Source organism: Rhinopithecus roxellana, chromosome 9, assembly GCF_007565055.1.
Source record: "Rhinopithecus roxellana isolate Shanxi Qingling chromosome 9, ASM756505v1, whole genome shotgun sequence".
NCBI classification, from domain to species: domain Eukaryota; kingdom Metazoa; phylum Chordata; class Mammalia; order Primates; family Cercopithecidae; genus Rhinopithecus; species Rhinopithecus roxellana.
Genome location: NC_044557.1, coordinates 106,361,191 through 106,388,319, shown reverse-complemented (window position 1 = coordinate 106,388,319; position 27,129 = coordinate 106,361,191). Strand labels below are relative to the sequence as shown.

The 27,129-nt window shown below is 39.7% G+C and overlaps 1 protein-coding gene across 3 annotated transcripts in view; it reads left to right on the top strand.

Annotated features, from left to right (window-relative positions):
* COL14A1 (collagen type XIV alpha 1 chain) overlaps positions 1 to 27,129 on the top strand; it is a 256,610-nt gene that overhangs the window by 87,810 nt on the left and 141,671 nt on the right. For 2 of the 3 annotated variants that reach the window (XM_010381456.2, XM_030938098.1), the window contains exons 14-19: positions 1,135 to 1,274; positions 9,524 to 9,650; positions 11,088 to 11,227; positions 11,685 to 11,817; positions 13,174 to 13,233; positions 15,143 to 15,294. In XM_010381456.2, coding sequence (XP_010379758.1) covers positions 1,135 to 1,274; positions 9,524 to 9,650; positions 11,088 to 11,227; positions 11,685 to 11,817; positions 13,174 to 13,233; positions 15,143 to 15,294 — 752 coding nt within the window. The remainder of the gene's footprint in view (positions 1 to 1,134; positions 1,275 to 9,523; positions 9,651 to 11,087; positions 11,228 to 11,684; positions 11,818 to 13,173; positions 13,234 to 15,142; positions 15,295 to 27,129) is intronic. The other variant, XM_030938097.1, reaches the window with a different exon arrangement.

Below are 27,129 nucleotides of genomic sequence, written 5' to 3'. Positions count from 1 at the left end.
GAGGGGAGAGAGGGGAGAAAGAGAGAAAGAGAAAGAAAGAAAAAGAAAGAAGGAAGGAAGGAAGGAAGGAAGGAAGGAAGGAAGGAAGGAAGGAAAGAAAGAAAGAAAGAAAGAAAGAAAGAAAGAAAGAAAGAAAGAAAGAAAGAAAGAAAGAAAGAAAGAAAGAAAGAAAGAAAGAAAGAAAGAAAGAAAGAAAGAAAGAAAGAAAGAAAGAAAGAAAGAGAAAGAAAGAAAGAAAAGAAAAGATCGTGCTAAGTACTGTAGGTTTATGCTGAGGGAGTTAGGAGCCATTTTGAAGGTTTTGTGCAGAGAAGTGAAATTACCTGACTGACATTTTAAAAGAAGCACTCTGGCTGCTTGCTGAGGAATAATTATATTAATAGTAGGGGAAAGATGGAAGTTGGGAGATTGGCTGGGAGACCATGGCAAGAATCCAAGCCAAGAGGGGATAGTGGCTTCTACCAAGATGGTGGCAGTGGAGGTGAAGAGAAGGGGTCAGATCTGGATGATGGATTAGAAGTGGGTTGCGAGAGAAAGAGCAATCCAGGAGGCTCCAAGGTTTTTGACCTGATCAGTGGGAAGGATAGAGTTTCCATTTGCTCAGAGGGGAAGATTGAGGGAAGAAGAATTAGGGGAAGGCATCAAGAGTCACTGATTCCGTTTGGACCGGTTAAGTTGGAGTTGCCTAATAGATACCAACGTGGAAATGGCGGATGGGCATCCCCTCATTTTACACGTGGGAAATTGTGGAGCTGAGAGGTAGAGTGGCTTTGCCAGAGTCACATGGTAATTGAGTGGACTAGTTAAAATTTTATTTCAAGTTAGTTTGTTTTTAATCCATTAGGTTTCTTACTTACATCAGGCTAGAGTGATAGGCACAGAAAATTTACCTAAATCTTATTTCTAACCATGTGTAACTTATTACTGCTATTTATTCTCTACAAATAAAACTTTTTTCTTTGCTAATTAGAGAACATTATTGTTTTTTATGAGACAATACACTGATTATTTCAGTGTTATAAATTATTATCTGGGTGACACTTTTCATATGTAAATAGAAGTCAAAGACGCAGTTTCTTTTTACGTGTATGTAATTTGACATTTTAATTATTTTCTATTCCATTTACGGCCAAGTGGCTTTAAGTCCACCAAGAAATCTGAGAATCTCCAATGTTGGCTCTAACAGTGCTCGATTAACCTGGGACCCAACTTCAAGACAGATCAATGGTTATCGAATTGTATATAACAATCCAGATGGGACTGAAATCAATGAGGTAAGTTCTGGGACATACTGTATATTTTTAGCTGGTGGGGTGCTAGTTATTGATGGCTACATAACCGATCATCTCAAAGCCTAGTGGCTTAAAATAATAGTAGCTATTTATTGTCTCTCATAGTTTCTGTATGTAGGTCAGGAATTGGGGTGTGGATTGCAGTTATCGCTGGAGGAGGGGTGCTCCCCAGTAAGGTTAGAGCCAGATAGTGACCGGAGCTGGAGCCATCTCATGGCGTCTTCACTCATGTATCTGGTGCCTGGTCTGGGGAGACTGGAACAGCTGGGAGCTGGAGCAGGTCTCCGTATCTCTAATTAGACCCTTCGCACAATGTCTTCAGCATGCAGCTTCAGGGGAGTTGGCTCAGGAGTCCCATGACACATGTCCAGAGACAGAGAGAGCTAAGTAGAAGCTGTATCACTATTCATGACCCAGCCTCTGAAGTCACTTGATACCACCTCTGTCACACTCCATTGGTATGAGATGTCACCACCTTTGCCCAGATTTGTAGGTGGGGAGAAACACAGATCCTACCTGTGGTGGGAGACATGTCAGTCACGGGATAGGAGGAGCATATAGAGAAGAAGATATTCACTGATGTGGCCATCTCTGGAAAATGCAGTCTGCCACAGGGGATGGGGGTGGGGAGGGTGTATGTTCATGGAAGCATTGAACTAAAAATAATGTCACTGTTGTCTAGTTTATCCTTCTGCTTTTGAGTAAACTGGCATCTGAAAGGCTCTAGTTAGATGAGCCTAAATTTAGCAAATAATTCGAGTTTTATCTAAGAAGTACTTTCAAATAATGGAACTTGTTAAAACCCATGAAGATATAGTATCTTGCATGCAGTGACTAATACTTTCAAAAAAGTGTTCCCTTGGAAATGTGTTTTAGCAAAACAGCGAGGTTATTTTTATTTTATTTTCCCTTATCTTGGTCCAGTAAGCTAAGACAAAGAGGGAAATATGTTAGATTGCATCATTTCTACTTTCTGACCAAATAAAGCAAGTGTTTTTATATGCAGAGACAATTTTTTTTCTAAAATTAAATCCAAGCGATATTTTACAAAGTGCATCCTCATAAGGGACATTGTGTAATGGACAGGCAGTAAGTACACATTTGCTAACATATAGAAATACTGTTCGATATGCTTCATTAAACCTTTGTGAATCTGGAGAGTACATACTCCTGAAGCGTCTGGTCGTTAGGATGAGTTGCTTTGTTTTTGAAGAGAGCAGCCTGGAGCAGTAAAAAGATTGAAATAAAAAAACACTGAGCTATAGGTGTCTCTTTGTCACTGGTACTACATAAACTACTTTCCGAAGGGTCGTAAATTCAACTGTGTAGGAGGATGAGGCAGATAATATAAATGAGTGAAGCATACCATTAAATCTGTAGAAGCAGACACACCTGCAAAGAAATACTGTCGTGTCTTGCTTGACACATGAGGCTAACTTAGGCTATATATATAAAATATATAATTATATATATATTTATAATGTATAACATATTATATTATGTATTACATATTATAAATATATATTATATATACATATTTATAAATGTTATAAATATATATATTATATATAAATTTTTGAGATGAAGTCTCGCTTTGTCACCCAGGCTGGAGTGCGGTGGCATGATCTCAGCTCACTGCAACCTCTGCCTCCTGAATTCAAGTGATTTTCTTGGTTCAGCCTCCCGAGTAGCTGGGACTACAGGCATGCACCACTGTGCCCAGCTCATTTTTGTATTTTTAGTAGAGACAGGGTTTCACCGTTTCTCAGGCTAGTCTCAAACTCCTGACCTCAGACGATCTGCCCTCCTAGGCCTCCCAAAGTGCTGGGATTACAGGCATGAACCACTGCTCCCAGCCTAACTTAGGCTATATTTTGTCTTCCCATTTTGAGGACGTGAATGCAGAAGAAATTCTCTACTGAAAGAAAGACAACAAGCAAGACTAATGATAAGTGACAATGGACAGTGGGTTTCAATGACAGGGATACTAGGGACTGGTGTGATGGGAAGTGTGTGCATCCAAGATGCAGCCAGTCTCAGCTTCTACTGATTGCTGCTGGATAGAAATCCAGGCATGGGCTGCCAGATCTTAAGACTCTTGGAGAGATACCAGTGATTTCTATTTTTATATAAAACCTACCAATTTAAAAGAGTTGACTCATTGAACAACCAAAGTAACATGACTATATTCACCAGTAAATATTTGTTCATTGTAGAGCATCCTCCTTTGGTAATAATTTTTAATAAAACAAAAACAAACTTTTTAATATATCCATTACATTTATATTATAATTATATAATAATGATTATAACCATGTCTTAGTCTATTTGGTTTTCTGTAACAAAATACCTTGCCTGGGGAAGTTTTGTTTATTTATTTATTTAGAGACAGGGTCTCTGTTGCCTAGGTTGAAGTGCAGTAATGTGATCATGGCTCACTGCATCCTCAATCTTGTAGGCTCAGGTGATCCTCCCACCTCAGCCTCCCGAGTAGCTGGGACTACAGGCACATGCCATGCCTAGCTAATTTTTGTACAGACCAGGTTTTGCCATGTGGTCCAGGCCGGTCTCAAACTCCTGGGCTCAAGGGATTTGTCTGCCTTGGCCTCCCAAAGTGCTGGAATTACAGGAGTGAGGCACTGTGCCCAGCTTGGGAAACTTATCAATGGCAGAAATTTATCGTTCACAGTTCTGGAAGCTGAGAAGTCTAAGATCAAGGCACCTGCACCTGAATTTGCAGGTGTATTCCTCATAGTTGGAGCTTTCTACCTATGTTCTTACCTGGTGGAAGGAGCAGACAAGCTCCCATGGGCCTCTCTAATAGGGGCATTCATCCTTCATGACCTAATCATCTCTCAAAGACCCCATCTCTTAATACTACTGCATTGGGGATCAGGTACCAACATATGAATCTGCAGGGGGACACAACCTTCCAGACCATAGCAGCTGCTGTAGCTTCTTCTACTATTTTCTGTTATTTGTCTTTGCAGAGAATAGCCCCAGACTAACATATTTGTTGAGAACACATGTTTGGGGGTTTTTTGGTAGTGTTTTTCAGTCTTGGGGAAGCTGCTAGCATTTGCTGTTTCTGGGAAATTAGAAAGCTATGTTTGATAAAACCGAACTTAAAATATGAGAAAATGGGCTATGAATGAAGATTTGAGAAAATTTCATTTGAGCAAAATGCATAAGCCGTGCATGGATTTTGTAACACCAGTTTTGACTAGGGTGTGTGTGTGTGTGTGTGTGTGTGTGTGTGTGTGTGTGTGTGTGTATGTGTTTCTTATTTCTTAATTCATAGCCATGCTATAGATACTTGAGGTTGCTGGATAAGTATCTTTTATTGAAGTGAAGTATTACTGTACCTAACTTTAGAATATATAATTTTAAGGATGAATATTTCTATTAGATTTTGCTTTAATTTCTATGAATTTAAGCTTCTATTTATAGACAATGCAACAATTTTTTTTTTTTTTTTGAGACAGAGTCTTGCTCTGTCACCCAGTATAGAGTGCAGTGGCACGATCTCAGCTCACTGCAAGCTCAGCCTCCTGGGTTCATGCCATTCTTCTGCCTCAGCCTCCCAAGTAGCTGGGACTACAGGCGCCCACCACCATGCCCGGCTAATTTTTTGTAATTTTAGTAGAGACGGGGTTTCACCATGTTGGCCAGGATGGTCTTGATCTCTTGACCTCGTGATCTGCCCACCTCGGCCTCCCAAAGTGCTGGGATTACAGGTGTGAGCCACCGTGCCTGGCCCATGCAATTGATTATTAACACTTTTGCTTTACACTCAATATTTTCTGCTTCATTTCCTCTCATGTTCCTTCTCTCACTTCCTCTTCCTCCCTCTGTATCTCTTCTGCATTACCCCTCTCCCCAACTTTTTGGAGACCAGGAGGAAAAATGAAACAAGTATTTCAACAAATGTCCATGTTGCTGCTGCTGCTGCTGATGATAATGATGGTGATGATGGTGGTGATGATGGTGATGGTGATGGTGATGATGATGATAATGATGGTGATAATGATGGTGGTGATGATGGTGATAGTGATGATGATGATGATGATGGTGATGATGGTGATGATGACGGTGATGATGATGATAATGATGGTGATGATTATGGTGATGATGATGATGATGACCATGATGATAATGATGGTGATGATTATAATGGTGGCTAACATTTGTTGAGTGCTTCCCATGAGCCGGGCACTGTTCTGAGTGCTCTAAACCTCATGTAATCCTTACAGAACCAAATGCTGACAAAGTATGACTTGTCAAACTATGGACAGAAGTCATCTCAGGTAGCATTTACTATGAAAAGATTTTGGAAGTACACAAACATGATGGAGAATTAAATGCTGCCATTTGAGTTTTATAAATGCAAAGGCCACAGTTTTTGGACTTTGAGAGTCCAGTTCCTAGTAGCAGTGACTCAGCAGTAGAGCCTGGAGTTGAGCCCAAATCCCTTGTTCCTCATCAGGGCCTTTTTCTACATCCCTTCCAAAATTAGGCTGAAGTTAAACTTTTAGCTAGACTGATTGAGGATATTTCTCAGAAATAGTTGCATAACAATGAGATCATGGTTATTTGTTATTATTTCCTCAAATTTTTCTTCTACATCTTAAAATACTACCAGCAAAATCAGTTCTGGGACTAATCATTTAAAGCATGAAATTTTAGCTAATATAAATAAATGATACCTAAAGGCCTTTATTTGATGAAATAAAATAATCAATGCTGAAATTATATAAAATATAGTCTATTCAGCATCAAATATTTAATAAACGAGATCCTTTTTAACAGATACACACACACACACACACACACACACACACACACTTCTTCTTTTAGTCCTTTCTCCTGTTTGGTGTACCTAAGAATCCAGTACCTAGATTTTAACTGCTTTTGTGTATGTTTGATATCTTTGCAAAATTCCTATTTGTCACAGATTCGAAACTTAGAAACAAGGTCAAGGCCTAACTAGACATTCCAGTTAATAATTTTATGGCTCAGGGCAAGTTAGTTAAGCTGTTTGGACCTAGGTTTTCCTTCAGAAAATTGTTGTAAAAGCACCTAGGGTTTGGTGGGTGAAGGTGGGTGGGAGAAAGTCTAAATAAGACAATGTGTATCAAGTCCCTGACTCTGTAAGTGCTCAATAAATCTCAGCCATGACAATTCAAAACAACAGAAAGCAATATGTAACTAGAGGTTAGGAAAATATGTCTTGAACTCACATTTTTTAACATGGATTTGTATTTTCTGTGAGCTTAAATAATGGAACCATACTTTAAATAGTGTTTAAGAGCATATGATTTAGAGCCTGAAACACCTGTGTTTAAGACCTGTGTACTAGCTGTTTTTCCCTTGGGCAAGTTCCTTAATTTTTGGAATCTCATTTTTCCACTTTCAAATAGGGAGTAATAATTAGCTCCCCCACAGGATTGTGATAAGGATTAAATAAGTGAATGCATATAAAGCATGCAGACAGTTCACAGGCTGCAGTAAACAGTAAGTGCTAAAAATGACCTATAATGTTGTCAATCCCTGATTTAGAAGAAGATAATCCATACTTTCAATTAACCATTGCTGTGTAACCAACACTGCAACTTAAAATACAGCCTCGGAGCATGCAACTTGGGCAGAACTCAGCAGGGACAGCTGGACTCTGCCATGTGGTGTCAGCTGGGGTGATTCATGCATTCATCTGGGAGTCTGACTGGACCAGAACTTCTAGGATGACTTCATGTCCATGTGTGACCCCTCAACTAGAGTGTCTGGGAAGGCTGGGGTTCTCCGGCCCTCTCCAGAAGAGAGGCCCAGTACAGCACAATGGTACGGTACAATGACAGCTCTTTTTTTTCCAAGGTTGGCACTCTTTTTTGACCTACAGAGGTGTAGATTCTTTAGAGGTGTGTATGGCTTCTAGTCTGGCCCTTAGTTTAGAGAAGACCTTTCTCACCTCTTTTAAGAAATAGTTTTTTTGGTGCCTTCATCTTCATTTTAATTTACTTATTCTATTCACTCCAAAAATATAATTCAACATACAGTGGTGAAGAAACTAAACAAGTTCTTGCCTTCAAGGAGCTTATACTCTATGCAGGAGATAGACAATAAACATGTAGGTAAATAAAGTAATTTCACATTGCCACTGGTGCCAAGGAGGAAACAACAAGACCAGTGTCAGAGAATAACCCCACTTATAGGTGGAAACATAGGTGGAAAAAGAAGCCTCCTCTGAGGAGGTTCTAGTTAAGCATAGTCATGATAGAGGAAGAAGGCCTAATTTTGACAAGAGCTGGGGAATGGGGTCACAGACAGAGTGAACTGCATGTGCTAAGGCCCTGAGGTGGGAAAGGCAAGGACCTGAAAGGAAGCCAGTGTGGCTGGAGCCCAACAGGCCACTGGAGTATGGCAGAAAGAAAAAGTGCTGCCCCAGATTATGAAGGCCATGAGGTATCTCAGGGTGCTTGGTTTTGATTCAGAGTGCAATAGATAGCCAATGAAGGTTTAAGTAGGGAAGTGACATTTTATATTTTGCTAAAGGTTACTTTGCCATGAGCAAACACATACAGTGTTGAGCTTAGTGACCTTCCCCTGAACCTCAGGTAACATCAGGATTAGTCACTGATAGTACCATAAATAAGAGATCTTGGCTGGGTGCAGTGGCTCATGCCTGTAATCCCAGCACTTTGGGAGGCCGAGGTGGGTGGATCACTAGAGGCCAGGAGTTTGAGACCAGCCTGGCCAACATGCTGAAACCTTGTCTCTACTAAAAATAAAAAATTAGCCGGACCTGGTGGTGCACGCCTGTAATCCCAGCTACATGGGAGGCTGAGACAAAACAATAGCTTGAACCCTGGAGGCAGAGGTTACAGTAAGCCAAGATTGTGCCACTGCACTCCCTCCTGGGTGACAAGAGCAAGAACCTGTCTCCAAAAAACAACAACAGAGAAAAAGATCTTATTGCTCTGCTGAAATGTCTCATGAGAACATTTTAAGCAAAGCTTATTTTTGGCAGAGGTTGCTCTCAGGTAAATATGGTCATTTCTTAAATTTTCCAGAGTATCATCACAGTGGGGGCACCTCATTATGCATTATTGTAAGTCCTTGTGAGGATTAACAGAGAATATATGTGAAACACCTAGGTGTGGGCCCCATATACGTGGTCTACAATATGCACCCTGTACTGTGCAGCGCTGCAGCCCCATGCCCAACCCCTCAGTGACAAAGCTTAATCTGTTCTTTCTCTTGCCTTGAGGGTGCCTTCTAGACCCTGCCCTCATCTCCTTTTCTTTTTTTGAGACAGAGTCTCACTCTGTCACCCAGGCAGGAGTGCAGTGGCATGATCTCAGCTTGCTGTGACCTCTGCCACCCTGGTTCAAGTGATTCTCCTGCCTCCGCCTCCTAAGTAGCTGGGATTACAGGTGCGCACCACCACGCCCAGCTAATTTTTTAATTTTTCGTAGAGATGGGGTTTCGCCATGTTGACCAGGTTGGGCTTGAACTCCCAACCTCAAGTGATCCACCTGCCTCGGCCTCCCAAAGTGCTGGGATTACAGGCGTGAGCCACCACGCCCGACCCACCCATCTCCTCTTACTTTATAGTTTCTTTTTTCAATGTATGTTTTTTGTTGTCAAGTTCTCTTTTCTAATCCTGAATTTTTCTTACACCCTTGATCTCCATTCCTCAGGATTTCATCTTTTTTATGCCCCAAAGAAATTGAAAAATATTTTCACCAAATATGTCTTTCTGTGGAAGATAGAGGAATGTTTCAAATATTTACTATTTTCTTTAGTATTAATGTTCCCCAATTCTTTCCCAGCATCGTTGCTCACCTGTACAACTCTTGTAGGAGTTATTGTGAATTACTTAGCTATGGGGCCAGCAGAGCTCAGGCAGTGAAGCAAAAAACTGACTGCTACTAGCAGATCTACTGGAAACATCTGTATTTATGTCTGCCTCTTAAGTTGTCTGCACTTTGTGTCTGGCATGAATGGAAAGCATATTGATTACAAAGTTGTCCTGAGAATTAACTGGTGGTTTATCTAAAGGTATAAGATCAGAAATGTTCATACATAAACTGTCTGGTTTTATAATTCAATAATTTGTTTTGCAGTGTTTATAACTGTGCTGTCAGCTAAGTGAGCTACAGACAGTAATAAAATGATTCCTGTACTTAGAGAGCATTAGATAGAGCTGTTATTATGACTTCTTTCTTTGACAGGTTGAAGTTGATCCTATTACTACCTTCCCTCTGAAGGGCTTGACACCTCTCACAGAGTATACTGTTGCTATTTTCTCCATCTATGATGAAGGACAGTCAGAGCCTCTGACTGGGGTTTTTACCACCGGTAAGCAGCCTCATTGTGGTTTGAAAAGTTTCAAGAGTAGCTGTTAATATATAGAAACCAGAACCCGGAGCACCTTCTTTATTTGTGATTTTGAAGAGATTGAATTTTAAGTTTGATTTCTTTTATGTTATCATTAAAAAATAAACAACCAGATGACTAATATGTGTACTGGCTAATTATTTTTTATCAAAGTAAGGAAGAGAGAGAAAAGACCACCTAAATTCAAAAGGTCTGTTTTTTTAAAAATGTATGTTTTTCTCTTCCTAATCTTATACCTTTTACTTTCATTCCTTAGTTAAAACTTCTACATCCTTCTTCCATTCAAAGAGTGTGTGTATTAGGTTGAATTTCCAAAATTGCTGATATCCAACAGTTTTTGACCTACAAAAATGACTGTCTCGTACTATTTAGCTCAATATATCAGTCAGTGATTTTCCTGGAGCCTGAAATCTTCATATAATAATAAGTGATATTTTAAACCCTAAAATTAAATGTAAGACATGAATACATTATTTTTCTTTTCTATATGTATCCTGTAGCCACTTTTTGTCTCTTGGTGGCAACAATTCTGTTATTTGCTTTCTGAACTTATCATTGATTGCACTTGGAAACAAATGTAGTCTTTACTGGGGAGATGAGAAGGTGATTTGGAGAGAGATGAAAAAGAAGCTGGATTGAGAAATAATGTTCATGGAAAAATTCAGTAATTTAACCAAATCTCCAGAAGGCTGATTCTAGTTGGGATTCTCATGGTGTCCTATCAAAAAGTTGGGTTTTTGTGTTTTTGTTGTTCTTTTTTTTTTTTTTTTTTTAGAAAACTCTGGCTTCAAATAATAAAAACTAATTCTTTGACAATTTATTTTGGGTGCAGTTGGGTGTTATACTTTCTGTTGTACATCTCAGAAGTATATAAGCTCTGAAACAGTGGAAGGCCTGATTAATTCTATTTCATTTCTGATGACCACCATATGTACAAGTTAAAAGATTGAAGGTTCTTTTCCAGGATTAATATCAGGGAGCGATTTAGCTACTAAAGCAAAAAGAACTAAAAAGGAAGCTTTCTTAGGCCCCTAGAGCACTATTTTGTTAATTTCCTGAAGATACTTGGAAAATAATATTTTTTAAAAAATGAATATGCCACTCTTGTTTTTTATAGTTAATGAAAACAGCCAAATAGAAAAGCTAAGAGTTTTAGAAATTACTGGAAAGTTTTAAGATCTGTTATTTCCATGATTTCCCTAATTTATGATATTGGTGAATGCTGGAAACAGAAATGGAAGGCCACCCTGGACTGATGGGCCCTGGGTTTCCTTCTTCCCTGTGCTTTCCTAAAGCAAAAGATTCCTCAAAGAGTCTTCTACACCCCTGGGAGATACTTGGGTTTTGGCTTTCTTGCCTTCTCATTTCCCTAACAAAATCTCCTTCCTTGGTTTACAGAGGAAGTTCCAGCCCAGCAATACTTAGAAATTGATGAGGTGACGACAGACAGTTTTAGGGTGACCTGGCATCCCCTCTCAGCTGATGAAGGGCTGCACAAATTGATGTGGATTCCAGTCTATGGGGGGAAGACCGAGGAGGTGAGTTGTCTGAAACAGACTGAAAATTAATCCGGAGCATTAGTGAATACCTACTGCTGCTGGAGTTGGTCTTCACTTCAAAATATATTACGAATCACAGAAGTAATTAGTATTTTGCATGGCTTGGAGTTTTAGAAATGTCAAATCATATGATTTTCCTAATATTATGATGTATTGTTGCCAGAGCTTTAGTTATATACTTTATATATTTTCAGATTCTTTGACTTTAACAAATGACATTTAATACAACTGTAAAATGTCACTTTTGCAATATTAATAACTTATTTGCTGAGGGGATTGAAAGGAATCAAGTCTCTGACTTGACCTTAAAATGTACTTCGACAGCCTTGGAGTTCTTTATGATTGGTTGTTTCTTGCTTATGCTCAGAATAACACTTTTTCTTTTCTTTTTTTTTTTCAAATAAGCATAGTTACTAAGCACCAAAATACATTTCAGGTTGTCCTGAGAGAAGAGCAGGACTCACATGTTATTGAAGGCTTGGAGCCCGGTACGGAGTATGAAGTTTCACTATTGGCTGTACTTGATGATGGAAGCGAGAGTGAGGTGGTGACTGCTGTGGGGACCACACGTAAGTCTTGGTCTGGCCACGATGCGTTTCAGCTGCTCCCACAATCCCTCTTTACCCCATCAACTTCCTTCCCCATCTGCTTTATCCTTGGCTATGGAAACTTCAGTTTCTCTTTCCCCCCCAGAATTCTTCATGTATCTTCACCTTCAATGAAACCAGTATGTGAAGTATCTTAGCTTCCTAGACAATGATCAACATGAAGGCAGGGACCATATCTGTCTTGCTCACCATTGTATTTTCCAGGACTTAGCACAGTACTTGGCACATGTTAACTGTAGAATAAATGCCCATCGAATGGATGGATGGGTGGATAGCTGAATGGATGTATGCATGAATGGATAAAATAATTCACAAATGAATAGATTGCCAAACAAATAAACCTAGGGCCAACATGTCAAAGAGTTTCTGGAATTTTCCAAGTTGATTTTGGTTCCAAGAATCTTGTACAAAATTTACTCGCTGATTCATTCATCTCTTCATTTTTAAAATATGAGGTATTGACCACATATTAAATTGCCTTAGCCTGGGTTCCCTGGAACCAGATTCTAGACAGAAAATTGCAGCCAGAAAGTTTATTGAAGAGTGCAGTTGAGAGATGGGGTTATGTAAAAACCTGAGGACAGCAGGAAAGGGCATGGGAAGAAGTTGAAACTGAACTCTCAGCTAATCTTATTATAATGGAGGTCTAATGCTGGGGCGACCCTTCTGAGTTGTCCCAAATAGAGGCAAAGGGGCTGAGACTTCATACCCTTGCATCCCCAGTTGCTGGAGGTGAGCCATTCCCTGACAGAGGCCATGAACTCAGGCGAGACAGTTCTCAGAGCTGTGAACTGTTGGCAGGCAGTGTTCCAGCACCAAGTGGATGGGTGTGTTGACCCTAAAAAGAGGATCTTCATCTCTGTACTTCATTCTGCTGTATGCCCATGGTGGCTGTAAGAAATAGAAGATGCCCTGCTTGTCCAAGCACATTGCACTCCATGGTGGTCCTGTTTGGCAGCCTTTTCACAACTTGGTCTACAGCACTGTCTAATTTCCCTTAATTACTATGGCTCTGCCCCTATTTCAAAGTAATTGGGTGGTTTCACAATTCTGTAGATGTAGTTCAAATGTTTATGTGAAGCCTGGTATCTGTGATGAGAAACTTTAACATTCTTTGGGTTTCAGTCTCTTATCTGTGGAACAGGTATGTCTGTCTTACTTACAATTCACTTCTTTGGTCTTCTAACCATAGTCATGTTTGTTGTGGCAGGCAAGTGAGATAATATAGGTGAAATGTTCTTTGAAAGCTACAAAATGCTATATAAAAATGGACAATTATTATTTTTACAGCATTTTTAAGTAATATATTGCTTTTAGTTGACAGTTTTTGGACAGAACCAGCTACAACCATGGTGCCTACCACGCCTGTGACTTCAGGTAAGGTCAAATAGTAGCCTGTTTACCCACTTTAAATTTTTCATGTAAACAGATATTATGTTATCCTGGTTTTATTTATTATTAAATAGGAAAATAGATGACCCGCCCTTCCTTTTCTGGCATACTGGTTCAAATTTCACACCTCTCAGAGCCTCTCAACATCTTCCTTGCCACTATGGATCTCCTAGTCAACTGATCTAACTGATACATCACTCTACTTCTTTCATCTTTGCCTTGGATGCTCATGTACCTTACCTGGAATGTTAACATAGCTGCCTCCCCAGGGGTCTTTGCTTTCCTCTTTATCTCAGTGACTTCTGTTGCTCTCTGTTGAGAATTCCTCTTCTTTTCTTTTAGAGTTTCACTCTGTCATCCAGCCTGGAGTGCAGTGGCATGATCAAGGCTCACCACAGCCTTGACTTCCTGGGCTCATGCGATCCTCCTGCCTCATCCCCCCAAGTAGCTAGGACTACAGGCATGTGCCACCACGCCTGGCTAATTGTTTTGAATTTTAGTAGAGATGAGGTCTCGCCATATTGCCCGGGCTGGTCTTTAACTCCTGAGCTCAAATGTTCCTTCTTTCTCGGCCTCCCAAAGTTCTGGAATTACAGGCATGAGCCACCATGCCTGGTCTTGTTGAGAATTATTCTTATCATGTTTTCCTTGCATTTGTGTGGGTAACTGAGACTTGGCTGGTCTATTGTTTTTCCTACATTAGTTGTTTCCTCTCTCAGCTTAGCTTTCCCCTTCACTGCAATACACCTTCCAACTAGTTGTCAGAGTCAACCTGGTAAAACAGAAGTTTGATAATATCGTTTATTTACTTCTCTAAGACACTTCAGTGGTCGTCCATTACCCATTCGTTGATTCATTCATTCCTCAGTTAATCCTTATCAAGCCTTCTTTGTGCTCTGAAGTCTTTTTCATAGCATCCAAGATCCTTCCTAGTTGGGTCCTGCTTCCCTTCCTGGCCTCAACCATATTTCCTATGCTTCCCCTATTTTTCTCTTTCCATCCCAAACTCCTTGCCCTGAATGTGAGACGTTTCCTCCCATTCCCATTGCCTGGTAGCCCCCCTGCAATGTTGCCAGGTAAATGTCAATCTCCTACCTCCCCTGTGACACTTTTACTATTTTTGTTGAGTTAATAACTGTATGAAAACCAAAGCCCTAACAGTCTGACACACAGAAAAAGTTCAATGAATATTTTCTAAATGAATTAATACATGAATGAAGAGAAAGGAGAATGAGAAGAGATGGTCAAAGGGAAATGAAGTTGGTAGTAGAAGAGAAAAGAAATGTGACAAATAAGGGAGCAGACACCTTGAGGTGAGCACAAATGTGCCAGGAAACATGGGTAAAGGAGTTTGGACAAGTATCAGAAAAAAGATCGTGTCTGTGTGGGCTGAATGGATAAAGGCAACCTGAGTGCAGATTTGTGCTTTGAATCACAAGTGTTAGAACAGAAATGGGGGCTAGGGCAGGTGATTGTGATGTGTGTTGGATGCTGGATTGCACACAGAGGTGGGCAAGATCTGGCCCACTGTGCCCACTTGTCCACAGAGCACTAGTGTGAGGTTTTCATGACCACACTTTGGGTTCCACTGCCTGTTTTTCTAGTCTCAGGGCTTCTTCCCAGTTCTTTTTACTAGTGCATATACAGAACTGACAGTTTTGAGGGCTCCATGGTCTCATCTTGTAAGCATCTCTTAATCCCACTTTTATTTGCTGCTAGTAGGTATCTTGCCTCCCCATTAAGCACCACAGCTGAGCTCTTCTCGCCTCATATACATCTATGTTACAGGGATACATTAAATGATGCTTGCTGTCACCCCACAGGTAGTCTCTGTGGCTCATTTTGGAATATGATGGGTTAAAAGTTTTTTAATATTTGGTTGTGTTTATTCCAGTTTTCCAGACAGGAATCAGAAACCTGGTTGTAGGTGATGAAACCACTTCTAGCCTGCGGGTAAAATGGGACATTTCTGACAGCGATGTGCAGCAGTTTAGGGTGACCTACCTGACAGTTCAAGGGGACCCCGAGGAAGAAGTGGTAGGAACGGTCTGTACAAATTCAACTGACTAGAAACTCTGCAGATGTTACTAACACAACTAACAAGACTGTCTTTGGAGATCAATGCAAACTTTACTGCTCATTTCTTGGTGACTCTGCCATCTCCAGAAACTAATGTTCTCTGTTAATCTGACTCCACTACTGGCTTCTTAGTGACCTTTATATATCCAAAACTTGCTCCATGTACAACTTGCTCCAAGTTAATAACTTCTGAACATTGTTTCAAATGTTGCTTCTCTTCTGCTGCCTCAATCACCTGTTCAAGCACCAAAGTTGGATCATAAAAGGCCATATGCACTTGTATCTGTATATATGTATGTGTAGATATGTGTAAAAGTTTAATATAGAAAGTAATTTCTTCTGCCCTTGGAAATCTGATAAAAAACTTTTAAGCAAAGGACACAGAAAATGTCTTCTATATGGTATAGTGAAAATATTCTTAATAAAATACCATCCATTAACCAATAGTTATATTTTTCATTGACATCAATTCATATTGAGCAGATTTATAGTCATTTCTAATTATTCTTAACATGGGTGTATCCCCTCAGGGATTTAGATTTTTTACATTGAGTTTTCTTTGAGTTGTTTTATCTATCTTTCCTTTTTCTAAATGATACACTCTTTTTTTCTAATTTGTTTATCATTATGATTACTATTTTTATTATACTTAAGTTCTGGGATACATGTGCAGAATATGCAGGTTTTTACATAGGTATGCATGGGCCATGGTGACTTGCTGCACCCATCAACCCATCATCTACATTAGATATTTCTCCTAATGCTATCCCTCTCCTTGCTCCACACCCCCAACAGGCCCCGGTGTGTGCTGTTCCCCTCCCTGTGTCCATGTGTTCTCATTGTTCAGTTCCCACTTACGAGTGAGAACGTGCGGTGTTTGGTTGCCTGTTCCTGTGTTAGTTTGCTGAGAATGATGGTTTCCAGCTTCATCCATGTCTCTGCAAAGGACATGAACTCATCCTTTTTTATAACTGCATAGTATTCCGTGGTGTATATGTGCCACATTTTCTTTATCCAGTCTATCATTGATGGGCCTTTGGGTTGGTTCCAAGTCTTTGCTATTGTGAATAGTGCTGCAATAAACATGTGTGGATGTATCGTAATAGTAGAATGATTTATAATGCTTTGGGTATATGCCCAGTAGTGGGATTGATGGGTCAAATGGTGTTTCTAGTTCTAGATCCTCGAGGAATCGCAACACTGTCTTCCACAATGGTTGAACTAATTTATAGTCTCACCAACAGTGTAAAAGTGTTCCTGTTTCTAAACATCCTCTCTAGCATCTGTTGTTTCCTGACTTTTTAATGATTGCCATTCTAACTGGCATGAGATGATATCTCATTGTGGTTTTGATTTGAGTTTCTCTAATGACCAATGATGATGAACTTTTTTTGTTTTTTCATATGTTTGTTGGCTGCATAAATGTATTCTTTTGAAAAGTGTCTGTTAATATCCTCCTCCCACTTTTTTATGGGGTTGTTTTTTGTTTTGTAAATTTATTTAAGTTCCTTGTAGATTCTGGATATTAGCCCTTTGTCAGATGAATAAATTGCAAAATTTTTCTCCCATTCTGTAGGTTACCTGTTCGCTCTGATGATAGTTTCCTTTGCTGTGCAGAAACTCTTTAGTTTAATTAGATCTCATTTGTCTATTTTGGCTTTTGTTGCAATTGCTTTTGCTGTTTCAGTCATGAAGTCTTTGCCCATGCCTCTGTCCTGAATGGTATTGCCTAGGTTTTCTTGCAGGATTTTTATGGTTTTAGGTCTCATGTTTAAATCTTTAATCCATCTTGAGTTCATTTTTGTATAAGGTGTAAGAAAGGAGTCCAGTTTCAGTTTTCTTCCTATGGCTAGCCAGGTTTCCCAACACTATTTATCAAATAGGGAATCCTCTCCCCATTGCTTGTTTTTTTTTTTTTTTTTTTTTTTTTTTCAGGTTTGTCAAAGATCAGATGATTGTAGATGTGTGGTGTTATTTCTGAGGTCTCTGTTCTGTTCCATTGGTTTATATATCTGTTTCGGTACCAATACCAAGCTGTTTTGGGTACTGTAGCCTTGTACTATAGTTTGAAGTCAGATAGTGTAATGCCTCCAGCTTTGTTCTTTTTGCTTAGGATTGTCTTGGCTATATGGGCTCTTTTTTGGTTCCATGTGAAATTTAAAGTAGTTTTTTCTAATTCTGTGAAAAAAGTCAATGGTAGCTTGATGGGAATAACACTGAATCTATAAATTCCATTGGGCAATATGGCCATTTTTATGATACTGATTCTTCCTATACATGAGCATGGAATGTTTTTCCATTTGCTTGTGTCCTCTCTTGTTTCCTTGAGCAGTGATTTGTAGTTCTCCTTGAAGAGGTCCTTCACATCCCTTGTAAGTTGGATTCCTAGGTATTTTATTCTCTTTGTAGCAATTGTGAATAGAAGTTTGCTCATGATTTGGCTCTCCGTTTGTCTATTATTGGTGTATGGGAATCCTTGTGACTTTTGCAATTGATTTTGTATCCTGAGACTTTGCTGAAGTTGCTTATCAGCTTAGGGAGATTTGGGGCTGAGACGATGGGGTTTTCTAAATATACAATCATGTCATCTGCAAATAGAGACAATTTGACTTTCTCTCTTCCTGTTTGAATACCCTTTATCTCTTTCTTTTGCCTCATTGCCCTGGCCAGAACTTCAAATACTATGTTGAATAGGAGTGGTGAGATAGGGCACACTTGTCTTGTGCCAGTTTTCAAAGGGAATGTTTCCAGCTTTTGCCCATTCAGTATGATATTGACTGTGGGTTTGTCATAAATAGCTCTTTTTATTTTGAAATACGTTCCATCAGCACCTAGTTTATTGACAGTTTTTAGCATGAAGTGATGTTGAATTTTATTGAAGGCCTTTGCTGCATCTATTGAGATAATCATGTGGTTTTTGTCATTGATTCTGTTTATTTGATGGATTATATTTATTGATTTGTGAATGTTGAACCAGCCTTGCATCCCAGGGATGAAGCTGCCTTGATCGTGGTGGATAAGCTTTTTAATGTGCTGCTGGATTCGGTTTGCCAGTATTTTATCAAGGATTTTTGCATCAATGTTCATCCGGGATATTGGCCTGAAATTTTCTTTGTTTGTTGTGTCTCTGTCAGGTTTTGGTATCAGGATGATGCTGACCTCATAAAAAGAGTTAAGGAGGAGTCTCTCTTTTTCTATTGCTTCAAATAGTTTTAGAAGGAATGGTACCAGCTCCTCTTTGTACCTTCATCAGAATTTGGCTGTGAATCTATCTGGTCCTGGGCTTTTTTTGGTTGGTAGTCTATTAATTACTGCCTCAATTTCAGAACTTGTTATTGGTCTATTCAGGAATTCAACTTCTTCCTGGTTTAGTCTTGGGAGGGTGTATGTGTCCAGGAATTTATCCATTTCTTCTAGATTTTCTAGTTTATTTGTATAGTGGTATTTATAGTATTCTCTGATGGTAGTTTGTATTTCTGTGGGATCAGTGGTGATATCCCCTTTATCTTTTTTTTTTTTTTTTTTTTTGCGATGGAGTCTCACTCTGTTGCCCAGGCTGGGAGAGTAGTGGCATGATCTCAGCTTACTGCAACCTCCACCTCCTGGGTTCCAGCGATTCTCCTGCCTCAGCCTCCCGAGTTGCTGGGACTACAGACACCCCCCACCATGCCCGGCTAATTTTTGATTTTTTTAGTAGAGACGGGGTTTCACCATGTTGGCCAGGCTGGTCTCGAACTCCTGACCTTGTGATCTGCCCGCCTTGGCCTCCCAAAGTGCTGGGATTACAGGCGTGCACCACCCCTGCCCCCTTTACCATTTTTCATTGTGTCTACTTGATTCTTCTCTCTTTTCTTCTTTATTAGTCTGGCTAGTGGTCTATTTATTTTTTTAATCTTTTCAAAAAACCAGCTCCCGGATTCACTGATTTTTCGAAGGGCTTTTCATGTCTCTGTCTCTTTCAATTCTGCTCTGATCGTAGTTATTTCTTGTCTTCTGCTAGCTTTTGAATTTATTTGCTCTTGCTTCTCTAGTTCTTTAAACTGTGATGTTAGGGTGTTGATTTTAGATCTTTCCAGCTTTCTCCTGTGGGCATTTAGTGCTATAAGTTTCCCTCTAAACACTGCTTTAGCTGTGTTCTAGAGATTCTTGTACGTTGTGTCTTTGTTCTCATTGGTTCCAAAGAACATATTCTTTTCTGCCTTGAATTTGTTATTTACCCAGTAGTCATTCAGGAGCAGGTTGTTCATTTTCCATGTAGTTGTGCAGTTTTGAGTGCGTTTCTTCATCCTGAGTTCTAATTTGATTGCACTGTGGTCTGAGAGACTGTTTGTTATGATTTGCATTCTTTTGCATTTGGTAAGGAGTGTTTTACTTCCAATTATGTGGTGAATTTTAGAATAAGTGCGATGTGGTGCTAAGAAGAATGTATATTCTGTTGATTTGGAATGGAGAGTTCTATAGATGTCTGTTAGGTCCTCTTGGTCCAAGTCCTGAGTTCAAGTCCTGGATATCCTTGGTAATTTTCTGTCTCATTTGTCTGTCTAATATTGAGAGTGGGGTGTTAAAGTCTCCCAATATTATTGTGTGGGAGTCTAAGTCTCTTTGTAGGTTTCTAAGAACTTGGTTTATGAATCTGGGTACTCCTGTGTTGGATGCATATGTATTTAGGATAGTTAGCTCTTCTTGTTGCATTGATGCCTTTACCATTATGTAATGTCCTTCTTTGTCTTTTTTGATCTTTGTTGGCTTAAAGTCTGTTTTATCAGAGACTAGGATTGCAACCCCTGCTTTTTCTTTTTCTTTTTTGTTTTCCATTTGCTTGGTAAATATTCCTCCTTCCCTTTAATTTGAGTCTGTGTGTGTCTTTGCATGTGAGATGAGTCTTCTGAATACAGCACACCAATGGGTCTTGACTTTTATCCAGTTTGCCAGTCTGTCTTTTAATTGGGGCATTTAGCCCATTTACATTTAAGGTTAATATTGTTATGTGTGAATTTGACCCTGTCATTATGATGCTAGCTGGTTATTTTGCCCGTTAGTTGATGCAGTTTCTTCATAGTGTCAATGGTCTTTACAATTTGGTATGTTTTTGCAGTGGCTAGTACTGGTTTTTCCTTTCCATATTTAGTACTTCCTTCAGGACCTCTTGTAAGGCAGGCCTGGGGGTGGCAGAATCCCTCAGCATTTGCTTGTCCGTAAAGGATTTTATTTCTCCCTCACTTATGAAGCTTAGTTTGGCTGGATGTGAAATTCTGGGTTGAAAATTCTTTTCTTTAAGAATGTTGAATGTTGGCCCCCACTCTCTTCTGACTTGTAGAGTTTCTGCAGAGAGATCTGCTGTTAGTCTGATGGGCTTCCCTTTGTGGGTAGCCCGACCTTTCTCTCTGGCTGCCCTTAACATTTTTTCCTTCATTTCAACCTTGGTGAATCTGATGATTGGGGTTGCTCTTCTCAAGGAGTATCTTTGTGATGTCTGTATTTCCTGAATTTGAATGTTGGCCTGTCTTGCTAGGTTGGGGAAGTTCTCCTGGATAATATCCTGAAGTGTGTTTTCCAACTTGGTTCCATTCTCCCTGTCACTTTCAGGTACACCAATCAAATGCAGATTTGGTCTCTTCACATTGTCCCATATTTCTCGGAGGCTTTGTTCGTTCCTTTTTATTATGTTTTCTCTAATCTTGTCTTCACACTTTATTTCGTTAAGTTGATCTTCAATCTCTGATATCCTTTCTTTCACTTGATCAATTTGGCTATTTATACCTATGTATGCTTCACGAAGTTCTTACGTTGTTTTTTTCAGCTCCATCAGGTCATTTATGTTCTTCTCTATACTGATTATTCTGGTTAGCAGTTCCTGTAATGTTTTATCAAGGTTCTTAGCTTCCTTGCATTGGGTTAGAATGTTCTCTTTTGCTCGGAGGAGTTGGTTATTACCCACCTTCTGAAGCCTGCTTCTGTCAATTCATTAAACTCATTCTCCGTGCAGTTTTGTTCCCTTGCTGGGGGAATTGTGATCCTTTGGAGGAGAAGGGGCATTTGAAATTTTCAGCCTTTTTGCGTTGTTTTTTTTTCTCATCTTCATGGATTTGTCCATCTTTGGTCTTTGATGCTGGTGACCTTTGGATGGGGTTTGAGTGGTCGTCCTTTTTGTTGATGTTGATGCTATTGCTTCCTATTTTTTAGTTTTCCTTCTAACAGTCAGACCCCTCTGCTGCATGTCTGCTGGAGTTTGCTGGAGGTCCACTCCAGACCCTGTGTGCCTGGGTATCACCAGTGGAGGCTGCAGAACAGCAAAGATTGCTGCCTGCTCCTTCCTCTGGAAGCTTCATTCCAGAGGGGCACCTGTCAGGTGCCAGCTGGAGATCTCCTGTGTGAAGTGTCTGTCGACTCCTGCTAGGAGATATCTCCCCATCAGGAGGTATGGGGTTCAGAGTCCCACTTGAGGAGGCAGTCTGTCCCTTAGCAGAGTTCAAGCACTGTGCTGGGAGGTCCACTGCTCTTTTCAGAGTCATCAGGCAGGAACATTTAAGTCTGCTGAACCTGCGCCCACAGCCACCCCTTCCCCTAGGTGCTCTGTCCCAGGGAGATGAGAGTTTTATCTATAAGCCCCTGACTGGGGCTGCTGCCTTTTTTTTAGAGATTCCCTGCCCAGAGACGAGGAATCTAGAAAGGCAATCTGGCTACAGTGGTTTTGTGGCACTGCGGTAGGCTCTGCCCAATCCAAACTTCCAGGCAGCTTTGTTTACACTGTGAGGGGAAAACTGCCTACTCAAGCCTTACTAATGGCAGACGCCCCTCCTGCCACCAAGCTCGAGCATCCCAGGTTGACTTCAGACTGCTGTCCTGGCAGTGAGAATTTCAAGATGGTGGATCTTAGCTTGTTGGGCTCTGTGGGGGTCGGATCTGCTGAGCAAGACCACTGGGCTCCCTGGTTTCAGTCCCCTTTCCAGGGGAGTAAATGGTTCTGTCTCACTGGCATTCCAGGCATCACTGGGGTATGAAAATAAATTATTGCAGCTAGCTCAGTGTCTGCCCAGATGGCCACCCAGCTTTGTGCTTGAAACCCAGGGCCCTGGTGGTATAGGCACCCGTGGGAATCTTCTGGTCTGCAGGTTGCAAAGACCATGGGAAAAGCATAGTGTCTGGGCTGGATAGCTCTGTCCCTCACAGCATGGTCCTTCATGGCTTCCCTTGGCCTAGGGGAGGGGGAGTTCCCCAATCCCCTGTGCTTCCTGGGTGAGGCGATGTCCCACCCTGCTTATGCTCACCCTCCATGGGCTGCACCTACTGTCTAACCAGTCCCAATGAGATGAACTGGGTACCTCAGTTGGAAATACAGAAATCACCTGCCTTCTGCATTGGTCTCACTGGGAGCTGCAGACCAGAGCTGTTCCTATTTGGTCATCTTGCCCGGGCACCAAAATCAGTGATACACCCTTAATCATGGCCTGGTACGCTTTTAATCATGGCCTTCCCATGTATTCTAAATTTACACTATATCATTATAATTCCTTTTAGTCTAGAACCTGAAAATTCTTTCTTATACATGTTTCTGATCAAACCAGGTAACACCAGTATGCATCCAGAAGAATTTTTCTTTTGAGTTATAAAATATGTTTATTTAGCTCATTGCTTGCATTTCTTGCCCTCTGCTGCATTATTTCTGACACTCTGGGAAAGAAGTCTACAAGATTTATTATTGCTCAAGTATAACATTATCATTCATTTGCCTTCCTTTCTCAAAAAGGCTTCAATGGGAAGTTATTTTTATTTATGTGCTTATACAAACAACTATTTGAGCCCAAAATCCTTTAAGGAAAGTACTTCATTTCTGACTAATGGAGGAAATATTACAGGACATAGTGATAGACCACACCTACTGTGAATAGCCAGAAGGCCATTATACTGTTCTGGGAGTACTTTTGAAAAGTGAATGGATTCTTGAACAAAATAGGTTGAATTACAAATTCACTCAGACCATACACTTCAAATGGTTCACGATTGGCAAATTAAAAAAAATGAAATAAAATTTTGGTTAGGAATGGTAATTAAATATATAAGTTGTGATATTTTATTTTCTGTGTTATTTTTCTCATACTGTAATTTAGTTCCTAAAAATGAGCCCGTGAAAACTTCCCAGAGTGAGAGGCTTTTTTAAATTTTATTTTTGGTTTGTTTGCTTTTTGTTTTTTACTCTTTCTAAGAAATACATTAAGCTTCTTAGTGAATTATTCCTGTTCATTTGGAAAGAATAACAATTTAATCTCATGCATGCACTCATAAGCTATGCAAGGTAAAATAATAATAATATTTACTTTGGGTTGTCTCTAGATAATTTTTCCTTTTCTACTTTCTTTCATTTCACACTGTTTATTTTTGAAATAGTTGGACACCTAGATGAAGGGAAAAAAAGATCAAAAGTCTTAAACACTCTGACCCAGTTAAACAAACCTGTAGTAAAAATGAAAAATATTGATAAATTTGGTGGTGCTTATTTGCTGCACAAAACTGTTTTTTTTTTTCTCTTTCTCTCTTTTGCTAGACAGAAGAACCTACTGTAGAATTCTTTAAGTATCAAGCTCCTTTAGAGGATTTTAATTAAATAGGATATGTGCACACTTGATTTATAGGCACCCTCTCAGGGACTCATCTGAGGGTTCTTTGAAAATTTATATCAGTGTTTTATGAACTGTTACTGCAATATAAATGCAATGTATTATGACTGGAGACAGAAAGTGGACTGCATGTAAATTTAGATTATGAAACTAAGGTGGACAGGCAGAGGCACATCTGTATTAAAGTCCAAGGGTCTTGAAATCACATGGGCCAAATGACATCTTAAAATAATAACGTATGGCACAGAAAGACAGATGGCTAAGACATATTATGAAATCAAGAAAGGAAATGTGTCAAGATAAGAGGAATACCAAACCTTCCTTAACTCTCAAGGCTGATTAAATTTACACAAATAAATGATAAGCTTGTGTATTGAAGTTGGACAATAGTGTATGTATATGTTATACACTGTGTACTATAACATCATAGACCAAAGTTCAGCTTAAATATATGTAAAACAAGGGGAATTTAATTTACGTTTCCAGTTGAGGTAAATGAAGTGTTTCTATATGTTCTAGATATAATTATACCTATCAAATATTTCTAGATTAAAAAAAATCTTTGAATTCTTAGAAATAAAATTGTAGTACCTGTCACATATTTTATAAGGATTGACTTTCAACTCTGTCTTGGAATGTGGAGGAGTGGCAATGACATTGCTATACATTTTGTTTTCAGGATAGGAAGGTCTCTCATTTATTTTAAAAGGCTAGTCAGGATTTCAGAATTTTCTAGAGCCTAAGTATAAAAATCTGTAGCTCTAACCTGAATTCTGGGTTGCAAGAATATGTCTAGAGGAAGAATACTCAAAGTGTGACTCAGTCTGCTAGATGACTACATGATAAGTTCAGATATTAAGATTAACATTTTAGAAACATTGATAGCCATTTGACATTACTGCAACAACCTGAGAACATGATCACTTTTCTAACCACTTGGTTTTATCGTATTTTACAAATACTGGTCTGCAATGGATGGGAATTAAAATGACACCACCACCACCACCACCACCACCACTTAGTCCTTCACCACAAAGAGTTTGAGAATCACTATGTAGAACTGAACTTCATAAGATGGGAACACAGCAAGATACAGGGAATCCTCTTTCTACTGCAGGAACAGCTGGTTGGATGTGGTCCAGGTTGCTCTGAAAAGCTTTGGGTGATATTAGGGCCAGACATGAAAATCCATTTCTGAAAAAAAATAAAAGCATGAAGCTCACTAGTTATATTTGCATCCCATCTAACCATGAACATTTTTTACAGAATTGTTTTATAAATAAAACCAGCATCTGTTCTGACCTGCAGCATTTGTTTTTAGTAGGAGCACATTTTTTTACTTTGCTTTGTCCAAACAAGCAGAGGCCAGGCAAGAGGAACTTTGCATACCCAAGAGGAGATTGCTTTTTACTCTTGAGAATGAGTATCAATAGGGTAAGAAAGTTCAAGTGGCGCAGTCATGTGGAGTAGAGGACAAAGGCCCAGACAAGATTCTTGAGGTTTCGGAATGGCTCTTTTACTCAATAGCTCTATGGACCTCACTTTTCTCATCTGTGAAATGAGTGTGACGTTACCCCATATTTCAAAAGGAGGTAGTGAAGATTAAGTGAATTATAGATTGAGAATTCCTAATCCTAAAATTCAAAATCTGAAATGCTCCAAAATCCAAAACATTTTGAACACTGACGTGATGCTACAAGTGGAAAATTTCACATAGAAGTAATTAACACAAACTTTGTTTTATGCACAAAATTATTAAAAATATTGTATAAAATTACCTTCAGATTATGTATATAAAGTATATATGAAATGTAAATGAATAGTGTGTTTAGACTTGGGTCTAATCCCCAAGATACCTCCTTATGCATCTACAAATATTCCTGAATCTAACAAAATCTCAAATCCAAAACACTTCTGGTCTCAAGCATTTCTGATAAGGTTTACTCAGTCTGCATATGCTATATCAGAATGCTTACAGCAGCACCTGGCACATAATAATTGCTAGGTAAGGGAGACCTCTTACTATAAATCACAGCAACTACTCCTGGCAAGCTAATGAGTCTTCTAAAACAGTCACACTGTTTTTTAGTATTCCATGAACTAAATTTAATTGGTTAATTCCAAGACCGTGTGCTTCTCAGTTTGAAAGAAGACATTATTTAACATCAACATGGGTGGTTTGCTAGATGGACAGATTGAAATGAATGCCCAGGCTCTGCTTCAGCTGGGTTACATTTAAGAGAAACACTCTGAGGGAAGCTATGTTGATGGAGTAATACAAGTCAGGGCAACCTCAATTCTTCTCTTACCCTTTCTTAGTGCTAGGGCCGTCTAACTCATTCTGGAATAAAGCAGAGCTCCTTTGTAAATATCTCCTTCTCAGGACCCCGAGTCCACACATCAATTCAGACCTGTACATTTCAATGGCCCTTTCCGATGAGGAGCAAAATCATATTAATCTCACATAAAATCACCTAATTTAGATTTCCTCTCTTCATATTTAAAAAATTGCTTTTAAAGCTTAGCAATATCTTAGCAACAGCTGCTTCTGGGTTCAACTCGAGGCTTTCTAGGGCTTATTCCATGATTTATAGGTTCCTTCCTTCATCCAGAAGGAGACAGCATCGCCCTTTGCCTGCTGGCATTTTACCCAGCACTTGAAAAGTAACTCCAGCTGTCCTGGTCTTGTGACTCCCTTAAACCCGTTTGAGTCAGTTCTTACATCCTAGCACTTTTCCAGCCATGATTAAGTTCTTTAAATGGCCCGGTGATGGGCCAGCTCCTCACTCCTGGAGCACAGACAGAAAGTTTTGTGGTTTTAGCACTGAGACCATGTGGCTTTTCTGGTCCAGACGATTCTTTTCGAGGTGGCAGAGTTCACACAGCCGCCACATGGCGCCCTGCACTCACTTGTGCGATGTCAAACCCACTGCTCCTTTTCTTTTTTGTGGGGACAGCCTTTTAGACACAGAGTGATGGTGATTCTAGATTGAGGAAGACAACTCCTTTCAGAAATAAAAAAGCTGCACCATTTTTTAGTGTTGCTGGTAAATATGCTTCAGCTCAAGAAAACTTGGCTTTAATGTGTGGTTCTGTTGCTCTTGGCTAGGGTCCATCCTTTCTAACTGAAAGAAGAAAATGCTGGAGTCTGATTATCTCTGAAGCAGGAAAGAATGGAAGGCTGACT